The sequence below is a fragment of the Hemitrygon akajei genome, chromosome 4, assembly GCF_048418815.1.
Source record: "Hemitrygon akajei chromosome 4, sHemAka1.3, whole genome shotgun sequence".
NCBI classification, from domain to species: Eukaryota; Metazoa; Chordata; class Chondrichthyes; order Myliobatiformes; family Dasyatidae; genus Hemitrygon; species Hemitrygon akajei.
In genome coordinates this window covers 135,782,118-135,799,764 of record NC_133127.1, presented here as the reverse complement: position 1 = coordinate 135,799,764, position 17,647 = coordinate 135,782,118, and the positions used below count along the sequence as shown (strand labels likewise).

The following is a 17,647-nucleotide window of genomic DNA, read 5'->3' as shown; positions in this document are numbered from 1 at the left end:
TTAATACCAACATTCCCACAATCCTGATTGAGAAGTTGCAGAACCTGGGCCTCTGCACCTCCCTCTGCAACTGGATCCTCGACTTCCTAACCGGAAGACCACAATCTGGGCAGATTGGTGATAACATATCCTCCTCACTGACGATCAACACTGGTGCATCTCAGGGGTGTGCTTAGCCCACTGCTCTACTCTCTGTATACACATGACTATGTGGCTCAGCATAGCTCAAATACCATCTATAAATTTGCTGACGATACAACCATTGTTGGTAGAATCTCAGCTGGTGACGAGAGGGCGTACAGGAGTGAGATATGCCAACTAGTGGAATGGTGCCGCAGCAACAACCTGGCACTCAACATCAGTAAGACAAAAGAGCTGATTGTGGACTTCAGGAAGATTAAGATGAAGGAACACATACCAATCCTCATAGAGGAATCAGAAGTGGAGAGAGTAACAGCTTCAAGTTCCTGGGTGTCAAGGTCTCCAAGGATCTAACCAGGTCTCAACATATCAATGTAGGCAAAGACAGTGGCTATACTTTATTAGGAGTTTGAAGAGATTTGTCAACAAATTCACTCAAAAACTTCTATAGTGGTACCGTGGAGAGCCTTATCACAGGCTGCATCACTGTCTGGTATGGGGAGGCTACTACACAGGACCGAAAGAAGCTGCAGAAGTTTGTAAATCTAGTCAGCTCCATCTTGGGTACTAGCCTACAAAGTACCCAGGACATCTTTAGGGAGCGGTGTCTCAGATAGGTAGTGTCCATTATTAAGGACCTCCAGTACCCAGGGCATGCCCTTTTCTCACTGTTACCATCAGGCAGGAAGTACAGAAGCCTGAAGGCACACACTCAGTGATTCAGGAACAGTTTCTTCCCCTCTGCCATCCAGTTCCTAGATGGACATTGAATCTTTGGACAATACCTCACTTTTTTTTTAATATACAGTATTTCTGTTTTTGCACTTTTTAAAAATCTATTCAATATATGTAATTGATTTACTTGTTTATTTATTATTATTTATTTTATTTTTAGTTTTTTTTTCTCTCTGCTAGGTTATGCATTGCATTGAACTGTTGCTGCTAAGTTAACAAATTTCACATCACATGCTGGTGATAATAAACCTGATTCTGATTTGCTGTTTCTCTGCCCCTTAACTTTGACTGATCTCCTGTATGTTCTTTGCCAGTCTTCCACACTATCCACAAAACCATCGATCTTTATATCATCTGTAAACCTACTAACCTATCCATCCATGTTTTTTTCCAAATCGGTCATGTACATCACAAACAGCAGCGTTCCCAGTACAGATCCTGGCAGAAGAGCACTTGTCACAGACCTCGAGCCAAAATAAGTCCCATTGAACACTACCCTCTGTCGTTTATGGGCAAGCCAATTCTAAGTCCAGGAGGCCAGTTTACTGTGGATCCCATGCATTCAATGTTCTGGATGTGCCTACCATGAGGGTTCTTGTCAATTGCCTTGCTAAATTCTACATGAACAATGTCCGCAGCTTTTCCTTCAGCTCCCAGAAAAACTCAATCAATTCAATTAAACATGACTCATCCCATGCAAAGCCATGCTGGCTGTCCCTAACAGGGCCATGGTTCAAAGCAGTACCTAAGTGTACATTGCCTGAGGCCCTGGTGTGAAGAAACTACGTACTCACTTCGACACTTGCACCTGGCCCAGGACATGCAGGTAGGGAGTGTGGATAACAATTTGGACCCAGCTCAGCTAACATAGCCCATAATTGAAATGTAGTTGCAGATCGCAGTAACAAGGAAGATATGTGGTCTGCTTTTTCAACTTGGCACTGCAGTCACACTGGAAAATATTGCCTTTTTGTTTTCTAGTGAAGCTCTGACTTACTCTGATGCAACCTTTGGTTTTAAAATGGTTCATATCTAGGATAGCTTTTCAGATTGTCAGGGTAACTGGAAAGGAGAAAGGCTGCAAAGCAGAATAATGTTATTACTAATTGTGAATAACTGTTTCCTTCAATTTACTACTAACTTGTCAGGTTTTGTGACACTGGGGGAAGAACAACAAATTCCCACTACTTTACTGTTCTTCCAGTTTCTGCTAATCAGCCAGTCACTGGATAATCAACAAACAAAACTCAATCATGTCTGCATGATGATAATGTTGAAAAGTAGACTCATTTCCATCAAGGTAATACAGTTTTAAATATTTGAACCATTTGACAAAATTAACATCACATACTGTATTGTTGCATTTCACATGATCTGTGTAATAATTTTCTAATTAATGCCAATCAAATCATTTCCTCAGATTCTTTGTCAGATATCTATCACAATTTTCCACTACTATTTTAATATAGTGAGGGTGTTAACTGAATCAAGATAAATAGATTACTGTCTCCACTATTCTGTTGGAGTTGAAAATTTCCGAGCAAGACAGTAAACATTTAAACAGTGTATGGCGCATGCTCCTGGTCTTCTCCTGCTGTACCACTCCAATTCAGGGTTTGACGTGTTGTGCATTCAGTGACGCTCTTCTGTACACCACTTGGGTAACATGTGGTATTTGAGTTACTGTTACCTTCCTGTCAGCTTTAAACAGTCTTGCTATTCTCCTCTGACCACTCTTATTAACTAGTCATTTTCGCCCATAGAATTACTGCTTACTGGATTTTTTTTTTGTTTTTTTGCACCATTCTCTGTAAACTCTGTGTGTGAAAAATCCCAGGAGATCATCAGTTTCTGATGATCTTCCCCATTCTGATGTTTGGTTTGAACAGTAACTGAACCTCTTAACCACGTCTCCATGCTTTTCTGCATTGAGTTGCTCCAACCAACATTAAAGACAGTTAATGCAGTGACTCCATTACACAATATCCTAAGGAAAGTTGATGATTTGGTTAACAAATTTTCTCTTACCTTAGAGTTTCTCCTGACGAACCTCTCCTTTTCCATAGGTTAACCAAACTACTGGAACGGCTAGCAGCAGAGGATGACTTTCCATCACCAACATGCATCCGGACAACAGTCGAGGTGGTAAATGCACTGCGCACGTTCCGTTCAGGCTTGGCCAGTATGATATACACCTTCGGAACAAACATACACCCGAGTGCCACCGTGGCACTTAGACTAACAGAGAAACACATGGTAATGATCTTGTAATTGCTTCCAAAGTAGATGGGCACAAAGGCGAGCCAGATGATGCAGGTTGTGTACATGGTAAATGCAATGTACTTTGCTTCATTAAAATTGGCAGGGACGTTCCGAGTTTTAAAAGCGTAGAAAGTGCAGCTTAAAATCAGCAGACCATTGTATCCAAGGGGAGCAACGACGGCTATGTTGGTGGTGTTACATATCAGCTTAACATCTCGGATAGTCGGGTAATCATGAATGACTTCTGGTGGCTCCATTATGAAAAGAGAAACAATTATCCCTAGCTGAATGCATATCAGCATGGAGGCAATAACCAGCTGGGCGCAAGCACTCATAAACCTGGGCTTCTTGGTGCAAATCTTCTTTTTGCTTCCAGCAAGGATTCTTGCAATTCGATTGGTTTTTGTCACCAAAGCAGAATAGCTCATGGCGGGGGACAGACCGATGCCAATTCTCTGAAGATAGCAGTAAATCTTTTGGGGCTTGGCAATGAGAGAGAAGGTACACAGGTATCCAAGGAAGATTCCCACTAGAATGATGTAACAAAGCTCTCGGCTGGATGACTTGACCACAGGAGTGTCGCGGTATACCATAAATATAAACATGACAAACATGGTGGCCAGGAGACCGAGGCAGGCAAAGACTACAGCAGCAATGGGCTCAGGGTCTCCCCATCTGAGGTATCTAACTGGAATATTTTCACAGTCTGTAAATAAAAAAAAAACAATTGTGAACATAATATTGCATATGACTAATTGACTATCAAATACTGTACATTGACATGCATGGGTGTCTAGGGAGGGGTAGCACCTCTGGCGAAGGGACTTGTCATGTCCATTCCGGGACAGCTCATTCACCTTTGGTCCCCTCCGGACACACTGCTCTGCAAGTATCACGCGACAGCAGCCACACCCCGGTACACTGCTTTGACAGGGCTAAACTCGGGGAGGGTAGCCGTCAGCCTCACGTCCTGGTGAGACAGGGACATGCCTGTCCTAACATGCAAAGCCAGCTCCGGTAGACCAGATGGTTGAGATCTACAGTGAGATCCAATGGCCAGGAAGGCGGAACTGCAACACTGCGGAGAGCAAAGGGCATGACAAGGCATTGAAGAAGTCATTGTCATCCACTGCAACCAAGGAAGACCCCAGTCTATGATGCTTGTTCGTACCACTGGACCTGGACTCAGTGCAGTGGCTCTTCCACTTTAAAAACTCTCCCGCACAGGTTCCTGTCATTGTTGGACAATCACCTCTATATGTAATGGGACAACTGTTGAACCCAAATGTTATTGCTTCTCAGAAGGTTGTCAGAAAACCTTCAATTGATTCCACTTGCTATTCATAGAAATAAAGAAATGCTTTTACACATTCAGTTAAATCATTTACATTTACCCTTCTGTACCAATACCAAGCCCCCATTTTTACAGCCAGAACAAACAAGATCTTTTCTTAGTTCCTTGACAAATCTTTCTGCTCATACATACATATTGAGATTAGTATCATTATTCTAGATTTTGCTATTGGTGTCAAAGTGATAGTCCTACGAGAGAGGTACTGAGGAAAATTAAGTGAAATCATTTGTATGGCTGTCGACTTTTTCTATGTTGATTATTGTTCGGCATAGGTTCTGGGGAATAACTGGTATCTAGCAAGTGTAGCCAGACACAGTCCACACAAACAGCAAAGAGGGAGGTAAAATGCACAATTTTTACTCAACAACTCAGTGGTGAATATTTTACAGAGTGCAAGATAAATTTTGGAATATGTGCATTCATAACTGAAGTATCATGAAGGCACTCTTAGAAATATTATTTTTTATTTTAATAACCATTGTACTTTTGAAGTATTTTCCTGAGGAAATCACAATCCACATTTATTTTTGTCGGAAAAAAATAAGTAGCAATTCTGGCATTGTACTGTATGCTATTTAAAACAGTTAATCTCATACAAAAGAGGATAACAGATTTACTGTAAATATAAATACAGCACACCAAAATGCTGGAGGAACTCGGCAAGCCAGGCAGCATCTATGGAAAAGAGTACAGTTGACATTTCGGGTCGAATCCCTTCAGCAGGTGCTGGAAATCCAAGCATTTTGTGTGTGTTGTTTGGATTTCCAGCATCTGCAGATTTTCTCGTTTGTTACATATAACTACATGAAATTTTGTCAGATTCCCTAGATTATACAAACAGTGTACCCTCTGGAGGAGGATTGAGTGCCGTGTTGTATAACGTTAATGATCATGGTCTATGACCGTGATTGTTCTTGGCAAATTCTACAGAAATGGTTTGCCATTGCCTTCTTCTGGGCAGCGTCTTTACAAGACAGGTGACCCCAGCCATTATCAATACTCCTCAGAGACTGTATGCCTGATGTCAATAGCATAACCAGGACCTGTGATATGCACCAGCTGCTCATACAACCATTCACCACCTACTCCCGTGGCTTCACATGACCATGATTGGGAGGGGCTAAGCAGGTGCTACACCTTGCTCAAGGGTGACCTGCAGGCTAGTGGAGAGAAGAAGCATTTTATACCTTGTTTGGGAGAGATGTATCTTCACCCCACCAGTCACAGATAGCAACTTCAAACAGCAGTCAGTTCCATGACAGACTGCTGGTTTGTACTCCTATATAATGTTGTGCCTATGTTACCATCCAGACATCTTACACGTTTAATAATGCCGTGTTCTAAGGTTCAGTAATTACTATCAGTAATCTGCCTTCTGCAGGTTGGTTATAATTTTATTCCATTTCCTAAATTACTAATTAGATTCACTGTATCATTGAACATTTAAGGAACACCTCTAGGAAGGTAAGTATAAATATAAATGGCTAGAAGAAAATAATTAGGGTTTTATGGCTGAAAGAGGAGCCTTTTGTAGATTTGGAAGTAATAAGAATGACGCAGAGTTGCCAGATATGTAATCAAATCATTACTTGCACGTTGATGCCACCTTGCTATCTGATTCCACCATCCTGCTAAGGAGAAGCTTATATAAACATCAACTGAGATAGGCTGCTGAATCAGATAGCAAAAGTGGATAGAAATATCTGGGAAGTTTTGCTCATGTGAAGACTCTCAAACTCAAGAAAGAATCAAAAACCAAGTATCCTATGCTCCACTACATTTGTTTTCATCCTCCAAAGCAAGAGAGGATTGAAATGGAATAGTATCATTTCAAACAATTAAAGCAAAGTAATTGTGGATTCTTTCACTCCCAAAGGGCAGTTTTATTTTAGTAATCCAACTTTCCATAGGATTAACACAAGGCGAATATTTGTGCAGTTCAGCACCAAAAAAGCTTCTACTGCATCTTGCCCTGACCTCTGGTATCCTGCTCAGTTTCTAGGGATGTGTGTGCCAATGGGATCAGCCTTAAAAATATCGGGGTGCATTACTGGCAGCTGTGCTGCACCAGGAAACCGATGAAAATTCCCATCTTTCCTGCTGTTTCATGCTAAAAGCTGAATCCATCAACAAATCACCCCATGTCTTGTGTGGAGAGGCTGCTTGTGAAGGCTGGTGATGTAGGTATCCAGTGCTGAGATGCTGGGCTGAGGTCTGGTGACTGTGGACTTGCAACACCTGCTCCATGTGTTGTCGGGCACTCTTCAGGAGTATTTAGATATAAACTCTCTGGGCACTTTATTAGGGACCTCCTGGACCTAATAAAGTGGCCACTGGGTGTATGTTTGTGGTCTTCTGCTGCTGTAGGCCACCCACTTTAAGGTTCAACATGTTGTCACCTTCCTGTCAGCATGAACCAGTCTGGCCATTCTCCTCTGACTGCTCTTATTACCAAGGTATTTTCACCCACAAAACTGCTGCTTACTGGATTTTTTTTGTTTTTTGCATCATTTTCTGAAAACTCTAGAAATTGGTGTGTCTGAAAATTCCAGGAATCAGCAGTTTCTGAGATACTGAAACCACCCTGTCTGGCTCCAAAACCATTCCATGGTCAAAAGTCACCTAGATCACCCTTCTTCTCCGTTTTGATGTTTGGTCTGAGCAACAACTGAACCTCTTGACCACATCTACATGCTTTTATGCATTGAGTTACTGCCACATGATTGGCTGATTAGATACTTGGATTAATGAGCAGGTATACAGGTGTACCTAATAAAGTGGCCTTTAAGTGTCTACATGCAGTGTTGTGACTTGCAGGTCTATGGGCTTGGTGTTGAAAGTGTTAGGCTGTAAGTGTCTTCATGTGTCATAAATTTTCTTTAAATCTGTTCGATGATGTGTCATGAACCTGTTTTCCTAGAACAGAATTGTGATGCCAAATTGCACGAGAAAGTAGAATTTGTTTCCATGCTAATCACCAAGCCCCAGCATGTTTGTGCAAGTCCTCCAGAACTTAGTGTCCTTCGGGTTATTCTGTATAAAAGATGACAAACATGCTTTAATCAGTAGCTTTGAACAGTAGATATTAAACTTTTGAATACCTTATTGAGAATACATCTGAGATTTCTGAGCATTTGAAACGGTGGCATTATTCAAATGAAATTTTTGGATAAAATATTTAATGGAAATAATTAGTCATAGAGTCTTTCCATCACAGAACTAGGTCTTCAGCATAACTTGGTTCATCCCTACTCTTTGTCAATAATCTAGTCAGTCCAATTCCATTTGGTTCCTTCCCTGTGGGCCAAGAAAGTTATTTTATTTTGGTACTTACCCATCTCCATTTTGAAAGCAGTGATCGACTATGTTTCCATCATTTTCACAGATGGTAATTTCCAGACTGTGAGCACAAATTTTGTCAATAAAATACTTCTGCTTCTGTGCATACATCCCATTAAAGGATCTTTGTTTCCTCATCCTATAAGTATTTGCTTATGAAACTGTAAGGAACTTAGGAGAACGATGGCGCCTAATGGTGACTCCTTTGCTTGCATCTTTGGAAACATCTCTAGTTCTATCTTTAATATCTCTATTTTTCCCTTTCAGGATTCTTTTGAAGACCCTGACCTGGAGGTACATGCTGACTTCAGTTCTCTTTGGGAATGGGACCCGTTCTCGGGGTCTCAGGACTGGCTGCTATTCGATATGCCAGGGACGCAGCCTAGAAGACTAGTGCACCTTCAGGGTTCGGGGATTTCGTGGCTCTGGAGGCGGGCAGACTGGAGGTCAGTGCTTCTGCAGGGAATCCATGTGGTGTGGGAGACAGAAGATCGAAAGCAGTGAGCTGGCTGCTGGCTGTGTGCCCAGAGACCCAAGTTCTTTGGGCACAGAGTTCGGAAGAAGCAACACAACAGACTTTTAACATTGTAAATCAGTGAGTTGCTTGTTATGTCTCCCCTATCGCTGTGAAACAGGGACACCTCTTTTTCTCTTATTAGGGAGAGAGAGAGAGCCTGTGGTATGTCGAATTACTGGGTGAACAAATAGTCTTTGGGGTACTGCAAGTGTGTGTCTTTATTGATGCTTTGCTGCACACTTGAGTGCTCGGTGAGGGGGGGCCGATGCTCTTATTGCTGGTGGGGGGGGGAGAGACGTTGCTCTGCTGTTGCTTATGTGTGGGAGGGGGAGCTGCGGGGGGACTTTTGGCTTCTAACATTTAAGTGTCATTCATTCTTTGGGGCACTCCTCTGTTTTCGTGGATGTTTGCGAAGAGAAAGAATTTCAGGATGTGTATTGTATTCATTTCTCTGGCATTAAATATACCTTTGAAACATTATCTTTCTTGTTACTGGACCTAACTCTATCATTTTTCTCAAATCAAATGTATCTCAGCTCAGAATCTACTCTGATCTAGTGGCTAAAATCCACCATCCCTGAAAGCAACCTAGCAGATTTCTTCCGCACATCCACTGGGCTCTTTATATCTTTCCAATACTGTGGTGAACAGAAATGGATATAATACTCAAGTTGTTGTATAACCAGTGTATTATAAAGGTTCAACATAACCTCCCTGTTTTTCAATCTATTCCTCCACCTAGAATTATAAATGCTTGATTCACTACCCTTTCAAAATGCCCTGTCATTTTCAAATATTCATACAAATGTGCACTGAGGTAGTTGCATTTTTAGGCACCTTTGAAAATTGTGCCATTGACTTGTCTCATATTTGTCACCAATATGTAAGACGTCACACTCGTCTGTACTAAACTTCACCTGATACTTATTTAGCCATTCTGCCAGCTTATCTATTTATTCTTGCAGGCTAGTTACTATCAGCCTGATGTTTACCACTTCTCCAAGTATAGTGGTGTCTGCAAATTTCCCCACATATCCCTAGCCAAGTCATTCATATTTATTCTGAATGTTGGGAGGTGAGTTAGTCAGCACAGGACTTCTGGCCTTTGACCTTCTCGTATAGCCACATTGTGTATCTTGCTGCTCCAGTTCCATTTCTGGTTAACGGTAACCCATAGAATATTGACAAGGGGAATCAGTGATAGTAATATCATTAAATATCAGAGGGTGATTACTGGACTTTTATTTGCCACCTATCAGCTTGGGTTCTTTTTTCTCTCTCCAGTCCTGCCGATGGAGCACGGCCCGAAACGTCGACTGTGCTTTTTTCCATAGATGCTGTCTGGCCTGCTGAGCTCCTCTAGCAATTTGTGTGTGTTGCTCCAGCCTGATATTGTCCAGCTCTTGCTGTGTTTGAGTGTGGACTGTTGTGAAATAATCCTGGCAATTCACAACAAACTTTGTCACTAGTTTACTTAATATCCCTTCATGGAACTCGAAGATGTAAGCATCTGCTTCAAGGATATGGTGGCTAATATGGTTCCTCTCTTAATTTATTCAAAGTTCATCCTACTTTTTTTCAGCATAGCATCAAGAACTTACTTACTTTTTATTGTTGTGTTTATCTATAACGTGGAAATCTTCTCTGCTGACCTACTATTATTAAACAGAATGCTGTTGTTGGATCCGACTGTTTATTCTTAGATTAGACTGTTTAATTGCTTTCTTTGCAGTTTAACAATTAATTATCTGCTGTACTGTATTTTATATAATTGCAACAAGATTGACAGCTATGTCACAACCTGCTCCAACAATGACCAAGGAAATGAAGACACACAGGACTGAAGATGGAATCATAAAAAACATAGAAACACAAAAACCTAAGCACGATAAAGACCCTTCGGCCCACAATGCTGTGCCGAACATGTACTTACTTTAGAAATTACCTAGGGTTACCCATAGCCCTCTATTTTTTAAGCTCCATGCACCTATCCAGGAGTCTCTTAAAAGACACTATCGTATCCGCCTCCACCACCAATGCCAGCAGCCCATTCCACGCACTCACCAGTCTCTGAGTAAAAAACTTACCCCTGACATCTCCTCTGTACCTACTTCCAAGCACCTTAAAACTGTGCCCTCTTGTGTTAGCCATTTCAGCCTTGGGGAAAAAACCTCTGACTATTCACATGGTCAATGCCTCTCATCATCTGATACACCTAATTGGTGTATCATATATTGAATCATTGGTAATCAATATATTGATAAGCTAGTGGCAGATCCATCAAATATTGCTCAACCACTCAACAGTGTTGAAAAGCAGTAAGTACTCAAATAACCCTCTGACTCTTAATGGAGAACAACTGAAAGTATTTCAAACTTTAAAGGTAGCATTGTGAACTGCACCTGCATTAAGAATCCCTGATACAGGAAAATCATTCTCCATTAAAAATCATCAATGAGAAACACATGATGGCAGTATTAACCTAAGAATATGGAGACCAATGGTGTCCTACTGTTATTAACCTGTCAAAGATCTGATTGTGTACACTGATGCCTCCTCATTGATTGAGAGAGGAATTCAAATGGTTCTTTCTGGAATTGAAGTCCTGGCCTTAGGAACATGGCTCCTGGTACCTCTTAGCAACAAGCAGAAATAAAAACTTTGATTAAAGCTTGTAAGTTGGCAGAAGGAAGATCGATTATTCTTTATACCGATTATCAATAGGCTTTCAGAGTTGTTTAGGATTTTGAAAACTTGTGGAGACAAAGGGGATTTCATACAGCTGTAGGAATCCCAATCAAAAATGACCAACCAGTACAAGAACTCATGAATATCATACAATTGCTGTCAGAAATTGCTGTATTAAAATGTAAATACTACCCCAAAATTATTACAATGGAAAGCCATGGAAATGCATTCATGAATGAAATTGCAAAAGGTGCAGCAGAGAAATAAAAGAAGTATCAAAAACATGTGTAGTGAACCCCACAGCAGGAATTAAGGAAACAAAATTGAACTCTGTATTACAGATGAACATACAAGATTATCTGGGACAGCAAATACAGTCTCTAGGACACATTGGAGTGGAAAAGATGATTGACAGATTCTCCCAGAGGGGGTGGAATCCAAAGTTTATGGCACAAGCTTGGCAAATGCTCGAAAGATGCATAAGTCCTGGAACAGCGGAAAAACTACCAAAATCAAATGTTCCTGCCCCACCTGGTCCATTTATACACTTATCAGCGGATTGTATTACTTTGCCAAAGAGAAGTACTGGTAGTACTGGATAAGTTTTCAGGTTTGCAGATTTCACAACAGTGGTTGGCCTCATCAACAACAACGATGAGATGGAGCACAGACAGGAAGTGGAGTGGCTAATGAATTGGTGTGAGAAGAACGACCTAAGCCTGAATGTGGAGAAGACCAAGGAAATCATTGTAGACTTCAGGAAGGTGCAGTTGAACTATTCCCCTCTGAAAGTACATGGCTCCTCCATAGAGAGAGTTAAGTGCACAAATTTCATGATTCTTCTTTAGATTTTATCCTTACTTCATAAGTTATTGTGTGTTATGTGTGTGGTGTCTGCTACTGTGCTTTACACTGGTCTGAAGAAACATTGTCTCATTTCTATATACATTATATATAGTACATGTATATAGCTAAATGACAATAAACTTGACTTGACTTGATTTGAAGATGAGTGGAGCTATTCCAGCAAGGAAAGCTACTGGCACACACACGGCAAAAACTCTGATTAAGAACTGTATTCCTAGATGAGGATTGCCATGTAATATAGACTCTGACCAAGGAACACATTTCAAAAGGAGTGTTTGTCAACTGATGGAGCACTAAATGGTCTTTTCATTGTCCACATCACCCGGAGTCATCAGGACAAATTGAACAAAAGAATGGAACCATCAGACCATGACGAAGTATCGTGAGGAAGATAGACCACAGCCTACAGCTCTTTGTATGGTCTTGTGTTGCATCAGAGCAAGCCCAAAAACGGAGACTAAACTAAGTCCATTTGAGGTGGTAACAGAGTGCCCTATATCTCTACCAGGAGACTTCGATCTCAGAGAGGCTGACATACACATTACGACAGGCAGTTCAGCTAATTTTTCTGTGAAATTAACCCAAGCTGTGCAGTCTGCTTCTCAACAGGTTTCTGCCACTTGCAATGATCTAACAGAAGGAGGACACACACTGAATCCTGGGGAATGGGTCCTGATTAAGAAGCTGCATTAGGAACCACTTGATGGGAAGGCCCCTATCAAGTGATGTTAGTTACTAACTCGGTGGTGAAAGTAGAAGGTAAAAGGAAGCGCATACATGGCATCCTATGCAAGTGAGCTAAAGTGGTACCCAGCAAGAACAACAAACACTGTGATTAACGTGCTCAAAACCTCCTGGCCACAGTGCCCACTCAGCTGAGTTACAATGAGCAAATCATTAACCAGCCAGAAGACTTCAAGTAAGTTGACAACTACTGAACATTAAGAAAATGATTCTAATATCTTCTGTCATTGATATATCTTTGACAATTTTCCCTACTCACAATGTACCATTTGAGATGTCTCATGATGTGTTCTTGTGAGTATCACATGTGTTTGTTGGCACTGTTAATGCCTCCAGCTATTGGGTATGTCAATATACAGTATATCACACACTGCAAAATATTCACCAATGCTAGGCATTCCTGCAGATCCAGACAAACATGTTCCCACTTTATAAAAACATTCCAGCAATGGCAATGTTGACATTATGCCTGTGAGTTATTATTCTCAAGGGAGACATAAATATACAATGATCATGCCCCAACATACTATCTCATACTAGATTATTTATGTAAACATAATCAGCATGATTTCAGGAATCATGCCTTATCCTGAGATACCTCTATATTTACATCCACTGTTCATGACAAAGCTATTCAATCATTTCATGTGTTCACTATAAAAGCCACCTTTTCTTGGGTTCAGAAGAACCATTACAGTTGGGCATGGTTCATGCAATTACAGTCTTCATTGTCCCAAATGGGGTAACAGCTCTGGAATTTTCATTGGTGATATAGATCAGAAGAATATTACAATACAACAAGGCTCCTGTCAAGTAAAAAAGAACTGGCCTAAGTTCATGGAACAATTAGTGCAGAAATGGAACCTATATGGCTCTTCCATGTAATTGGTTAGGATCTTATTACTTAGGGTATGTTTTCCCTGCCATGAGATATAGACAGGCCTTACCTTTACCCCCTGAGTCTTGAAGTAAATGAGATATTATAGAACAAAATCATTTTGCTTCAATTTGGTTCCTATTTTATAGTGTTGAAAGGAGTATAAGAGAGATTAAGTATGTTGCTGCAGCCTTAGAAAGGGTAAGCAATGACACAGCTGACATCTTGGGGGAAATGGCAACAGAATGGTCACCATGTTTAAGATGGTTCTTCAAAATCATATGGCATAAAATCTTGTTTCAGCAGTTAAGGGGGTAACACGTACAGTTATAGACAAGGAGTATTGTACTTACATACCGGATGAATCTGAAGACAAAACTAATTTAACAGATCATATCTGTAAAAAAGCAGCTAAAATACATCACTGATGGATGGGATTTCTTTGATTGGATTCATTTAAATTTTGGAAGTTGGGATTACTCAAAATTAAGAATCATATTATTCACACTAATATACCTTAACCATAATATATCATTTTTACTCATCCAAAGGTGATCATTAACAGAATACTTTAAACTTGTGTAAGTGTGGCTACTAATCTGCCTGACCATGACATAATCTTGTGGATACATTGAAGAATATATACCCTTCCATATTTCAAAACTCAAGTAGCTTTTTGATTATAGATACCACAGGTTGTTCTGCCTCTGAATTTTCAGACATGATGATTGTATATTGTGATTTAGAACCGATGGGAGATAGTTGAATGCGACTATTTATTCTTACATTAGACTGTTTAATTGTTATCGTTCTTTTTTGCACTTTAACAATTAATTATCTGCTTGTATTTTATATAATTACTTATTTGCAAATAACAGTTTTTTATGCTTCTTTGTGGTCACAATATGTATATGCAAGTTCAGTGTGTTCCCATAGTGGCTATACAAAGTATGATTCTGGAAGCTTCTCTTGGTACTGCATTAATTGAGTAAGTGTTTTCTCATTGGTTGACTCTTACCTACAAACTTGAATGGAATTTTCCTTACCTGTGGATATAAAAGAGCTACACCACAAGTCAGCACCATTTTAGATCTTTTGACTCTTCCATTAGCTGACCTCTATCACCGATGTTTTCAACTCTCTTTTTGTTCTATCAATGCTTAATAAAACAATCATGAAACCACAAGTTTATGCCTCTTTCCTGACTTCTGAAAGAATCTTGGATTAGAGGATCAGAGTTCAACATTGGGTAATATGTTTATTAAATTATGCCATCTTGCAGCTGTTATGCCCTCAGCCCCCTCCTTTGTGAGAATCGCAAGAGCCCTAGTCAAGGGGGGGTCAACTGACCCAAGTGGGGGAGAGACGTGCGGAAGACCACGTTCTCCCGAGAAGCAGAATAAAGGCGATATTGACTATTGTCTCATGGAGACCACGTGAAAAGCCCTCGGGCAAAGTGGGCTGGTTGAGAGAGAGATCGCATCACCTGCAACCTGATTGACACCTGCGATCCCGTGAAGAAGTATAAAGGAGGGTCTGAGGGGGGGACAACCCTCAGACGCACCAAGGAGACACCAAGGAAGCACGATACCAATTCCCGTGGGAGCGGGAAGCCATTTTGAAGGAAGCCACGTGCGTTAGATTCCAAATTTTGAATCTGTGGCTAGAACCAATGGAAGACCGCTTTTAAATAACAACGAGGAAGCCTGCTCTCCTGATTCCAAGGATTTGCTCTGTAAAGACAACGGGCAAGTGTTTATCCTTTCTCAACCATCTCTCTCTCTCTACAACGTGAAACCCCAGCGGTTCCCAAAAGGGAAAAGCCTGCAAACTTCTGAGTGACTCTTTATATTTCAATTGGACTCTGTATTAACCCCTAGACAACTATAGAGCTTATTTCTGATTGATTATTATTACACCGGTGTTTTAGATTGAGTTGTGACGACATAGATGATCTGAATGTTTTGTATTAACCATACGTTTGTGCCCCTTTTTGAATAAAACGTTTGAAAATAGTAGCATCCGACTCAGCTGATCCCGCTATCTTTGCTGGTAAGTTACCTGGTTACGAGGTTACGTAACACAGCTAAAATGGGAACATAGTTGCAATTTTCAAAAAAATAAAATGGCCAAACTGTTGAAGATATCGTTTAGGGTTCAAATGAGTATTTTGTAGCACAAAGAGATCTATATATTTATAGAGCAAACACGAGGAAATCTGTAGATGCTGGAAATTCAAACAACACACACAAAATGCTGGTGGAACACAGCAGACCAGGCAGCGTCTATAGGGAGAAGCGCTGTCGACATTTCGGGCCGAGACCCTTTGTCAGGACTAACCGAAAGGAAAGATAGTAAGAGATTTGAAAGTAGTGGGGGGAGGGGGAAATGCGAAATGATAGGAGAAGACCGGAGGGGGTGGGATGAAGCTAAGAGCTGGAAAGGTGATTGGCGAAAGTGATACAGAGCTGGAGGAGGGAAAGGATCATGGGACGGGAGGCCTCAGGAGAAAGAAAAGGGGCAGGGGGGAAGCACCAGAGGGAGATGGAGAACAGGCAGAGTGATGGGCAGAGAGAGAGAAAAAAAACAATCGAACAACTAAATATGTCAGGAATGGGGTAAGAAGGGGAGGAGGGGCATTAACGGAAGTTAGAGAAGTCAATGTTCATGCCATCAGGTTGGAGGCTACCCAGCCAGTATATAAGGTGTTGTTCCTCCAACCTGAGTGTGGCTTCATCTTAACAGTAGAGGAGGCCATGGATAGACATATTGAAATGGGAATGGGATGTAGAATTAAAATGTGTGGCCACTGGGAGATCCTGCATTCTCTGGCGGACCGAGCGTAGGTGTTCAGCGAAACAGTCTCCCAGTCTGCGTTGGGTCTCACCAATATATAAAAGTCCACACCGGGAGCACCGGACGCAGTATACCACACCAGCCGACTCACAGGTGAAGTGTCGCCTCACCTGGACGGACTGTCTGGGGCCCTGAATGGTGGTGAGGGAGGAAGTGTAAGGGCAGGTGTAGCACTTGTTCCGCTTACAAGGATAAGTGCCAAGAGGGAGATCGGTGGCAAGGGATGGGGGAGACGAGTGGACAAGGGAGCAATCCCTGCGGAAAGCGGGGGGGGGGGGGGGGGAAGATGTGCTTGGTAGTGAGATCCCATTGGAAGTGGCAGAAGTTACGGAGAATTATACATTGGACCTGGAGGCTGGTCTCAAACTGCTCTCAAACCCTTCTCTCCTATTTCCCGCACATTTGCCCTCACCCCAACCACCCGTCACCCCACTCAGGATAGGGTTCCCCTTGTCCTCACCTACCAACCCACCAGCCTCCAGGTCCAACGAATAATTCTCCATAACTTCCGCCACCTCCAACGGGATCCCACTACCAAACACATTTTTCCCTCCCCCCCTTTCTGCTTTTCGCAGGGATCTCTCCCTACACGACTCCCTTGTCCACTCGTCCCCCCCATCCCTTCCCACCGATCTCCCTCCTGGCACTTATCCTTGTAAGTGGAACAAGTGCTGCACCTGCCCTTACAATTCCTCCCTCACCACCATTCAGGGCCCCAGACAGACCTTCCAGGTGAGACGACACTTCATCTGTGAGTCGGCTGGTGTTGTATACTGCGTCCGGTGCTCCCGGTAGGGCCTTTTATATATTGGTGAGACCCGACGCAGACTGGGAGACTGTTTTGCTGAACACCTACGCTCGGTCTGCCAGAGAAAGCAGGATCTCCCAGTGGCCACACATTTTAATTCCACGTCCCATTCCCATTCTGATATGTCTATCCATGGCCTCCTCTATTGTCAAAATGAATCCAAACTCAGGTTGGAGGAACAACACCTTATATACTGGCTGGGTAGCCTCCAACCTGATGGCATGAACATTGACTTCTCTAACTTCCGTTAATGCCCCTTCTCCCCTTCTTAACCCATCCCTGACATGTTTAGTTGTTTGTCTGTTTTTTTTTCACTCTCTCTGCCCATCACTCTGCCTGTTCTCCATCTCCCTCTGGTGCCTCCCCCCCTCCCCCTTTCTTTCTCCCAAGGCCTCCCGTCCCATGATCCTTTCCCTTCTCCAGCTCTGTATCACTTTTGCCAATCACCTTTCCAGCTCT

The 17,647-nt window shown here is 41.9% G+C and overlaps 1 protein-coding gene across 5 annotated transcripts in view; it reads right to left on the bottom strand.

Moving 5' to 3' along the window:
* Positions 1-17,647, bottom strand: part of grm5b (glutamate receptor, metabotropic 5b) — a 487,360-nt gene that overhangs the window by 22,061 nt on the left and 447,652 nt on the right. For all 5 annotated transcript variants that reach the window (XM_073043359.1, XM_073043362.1, XM_073043360.1 and 2 more), the window contains exon 8: positions 2,905-3,844. In XM_073043359.1, coding sequence (XP_072899460.1) covers positions 2,905-3,844 — 940 coding nt within the window. The remainder of the gene's footprint in view (positions 1-2,904; positions 3,845-17,647) is intronic.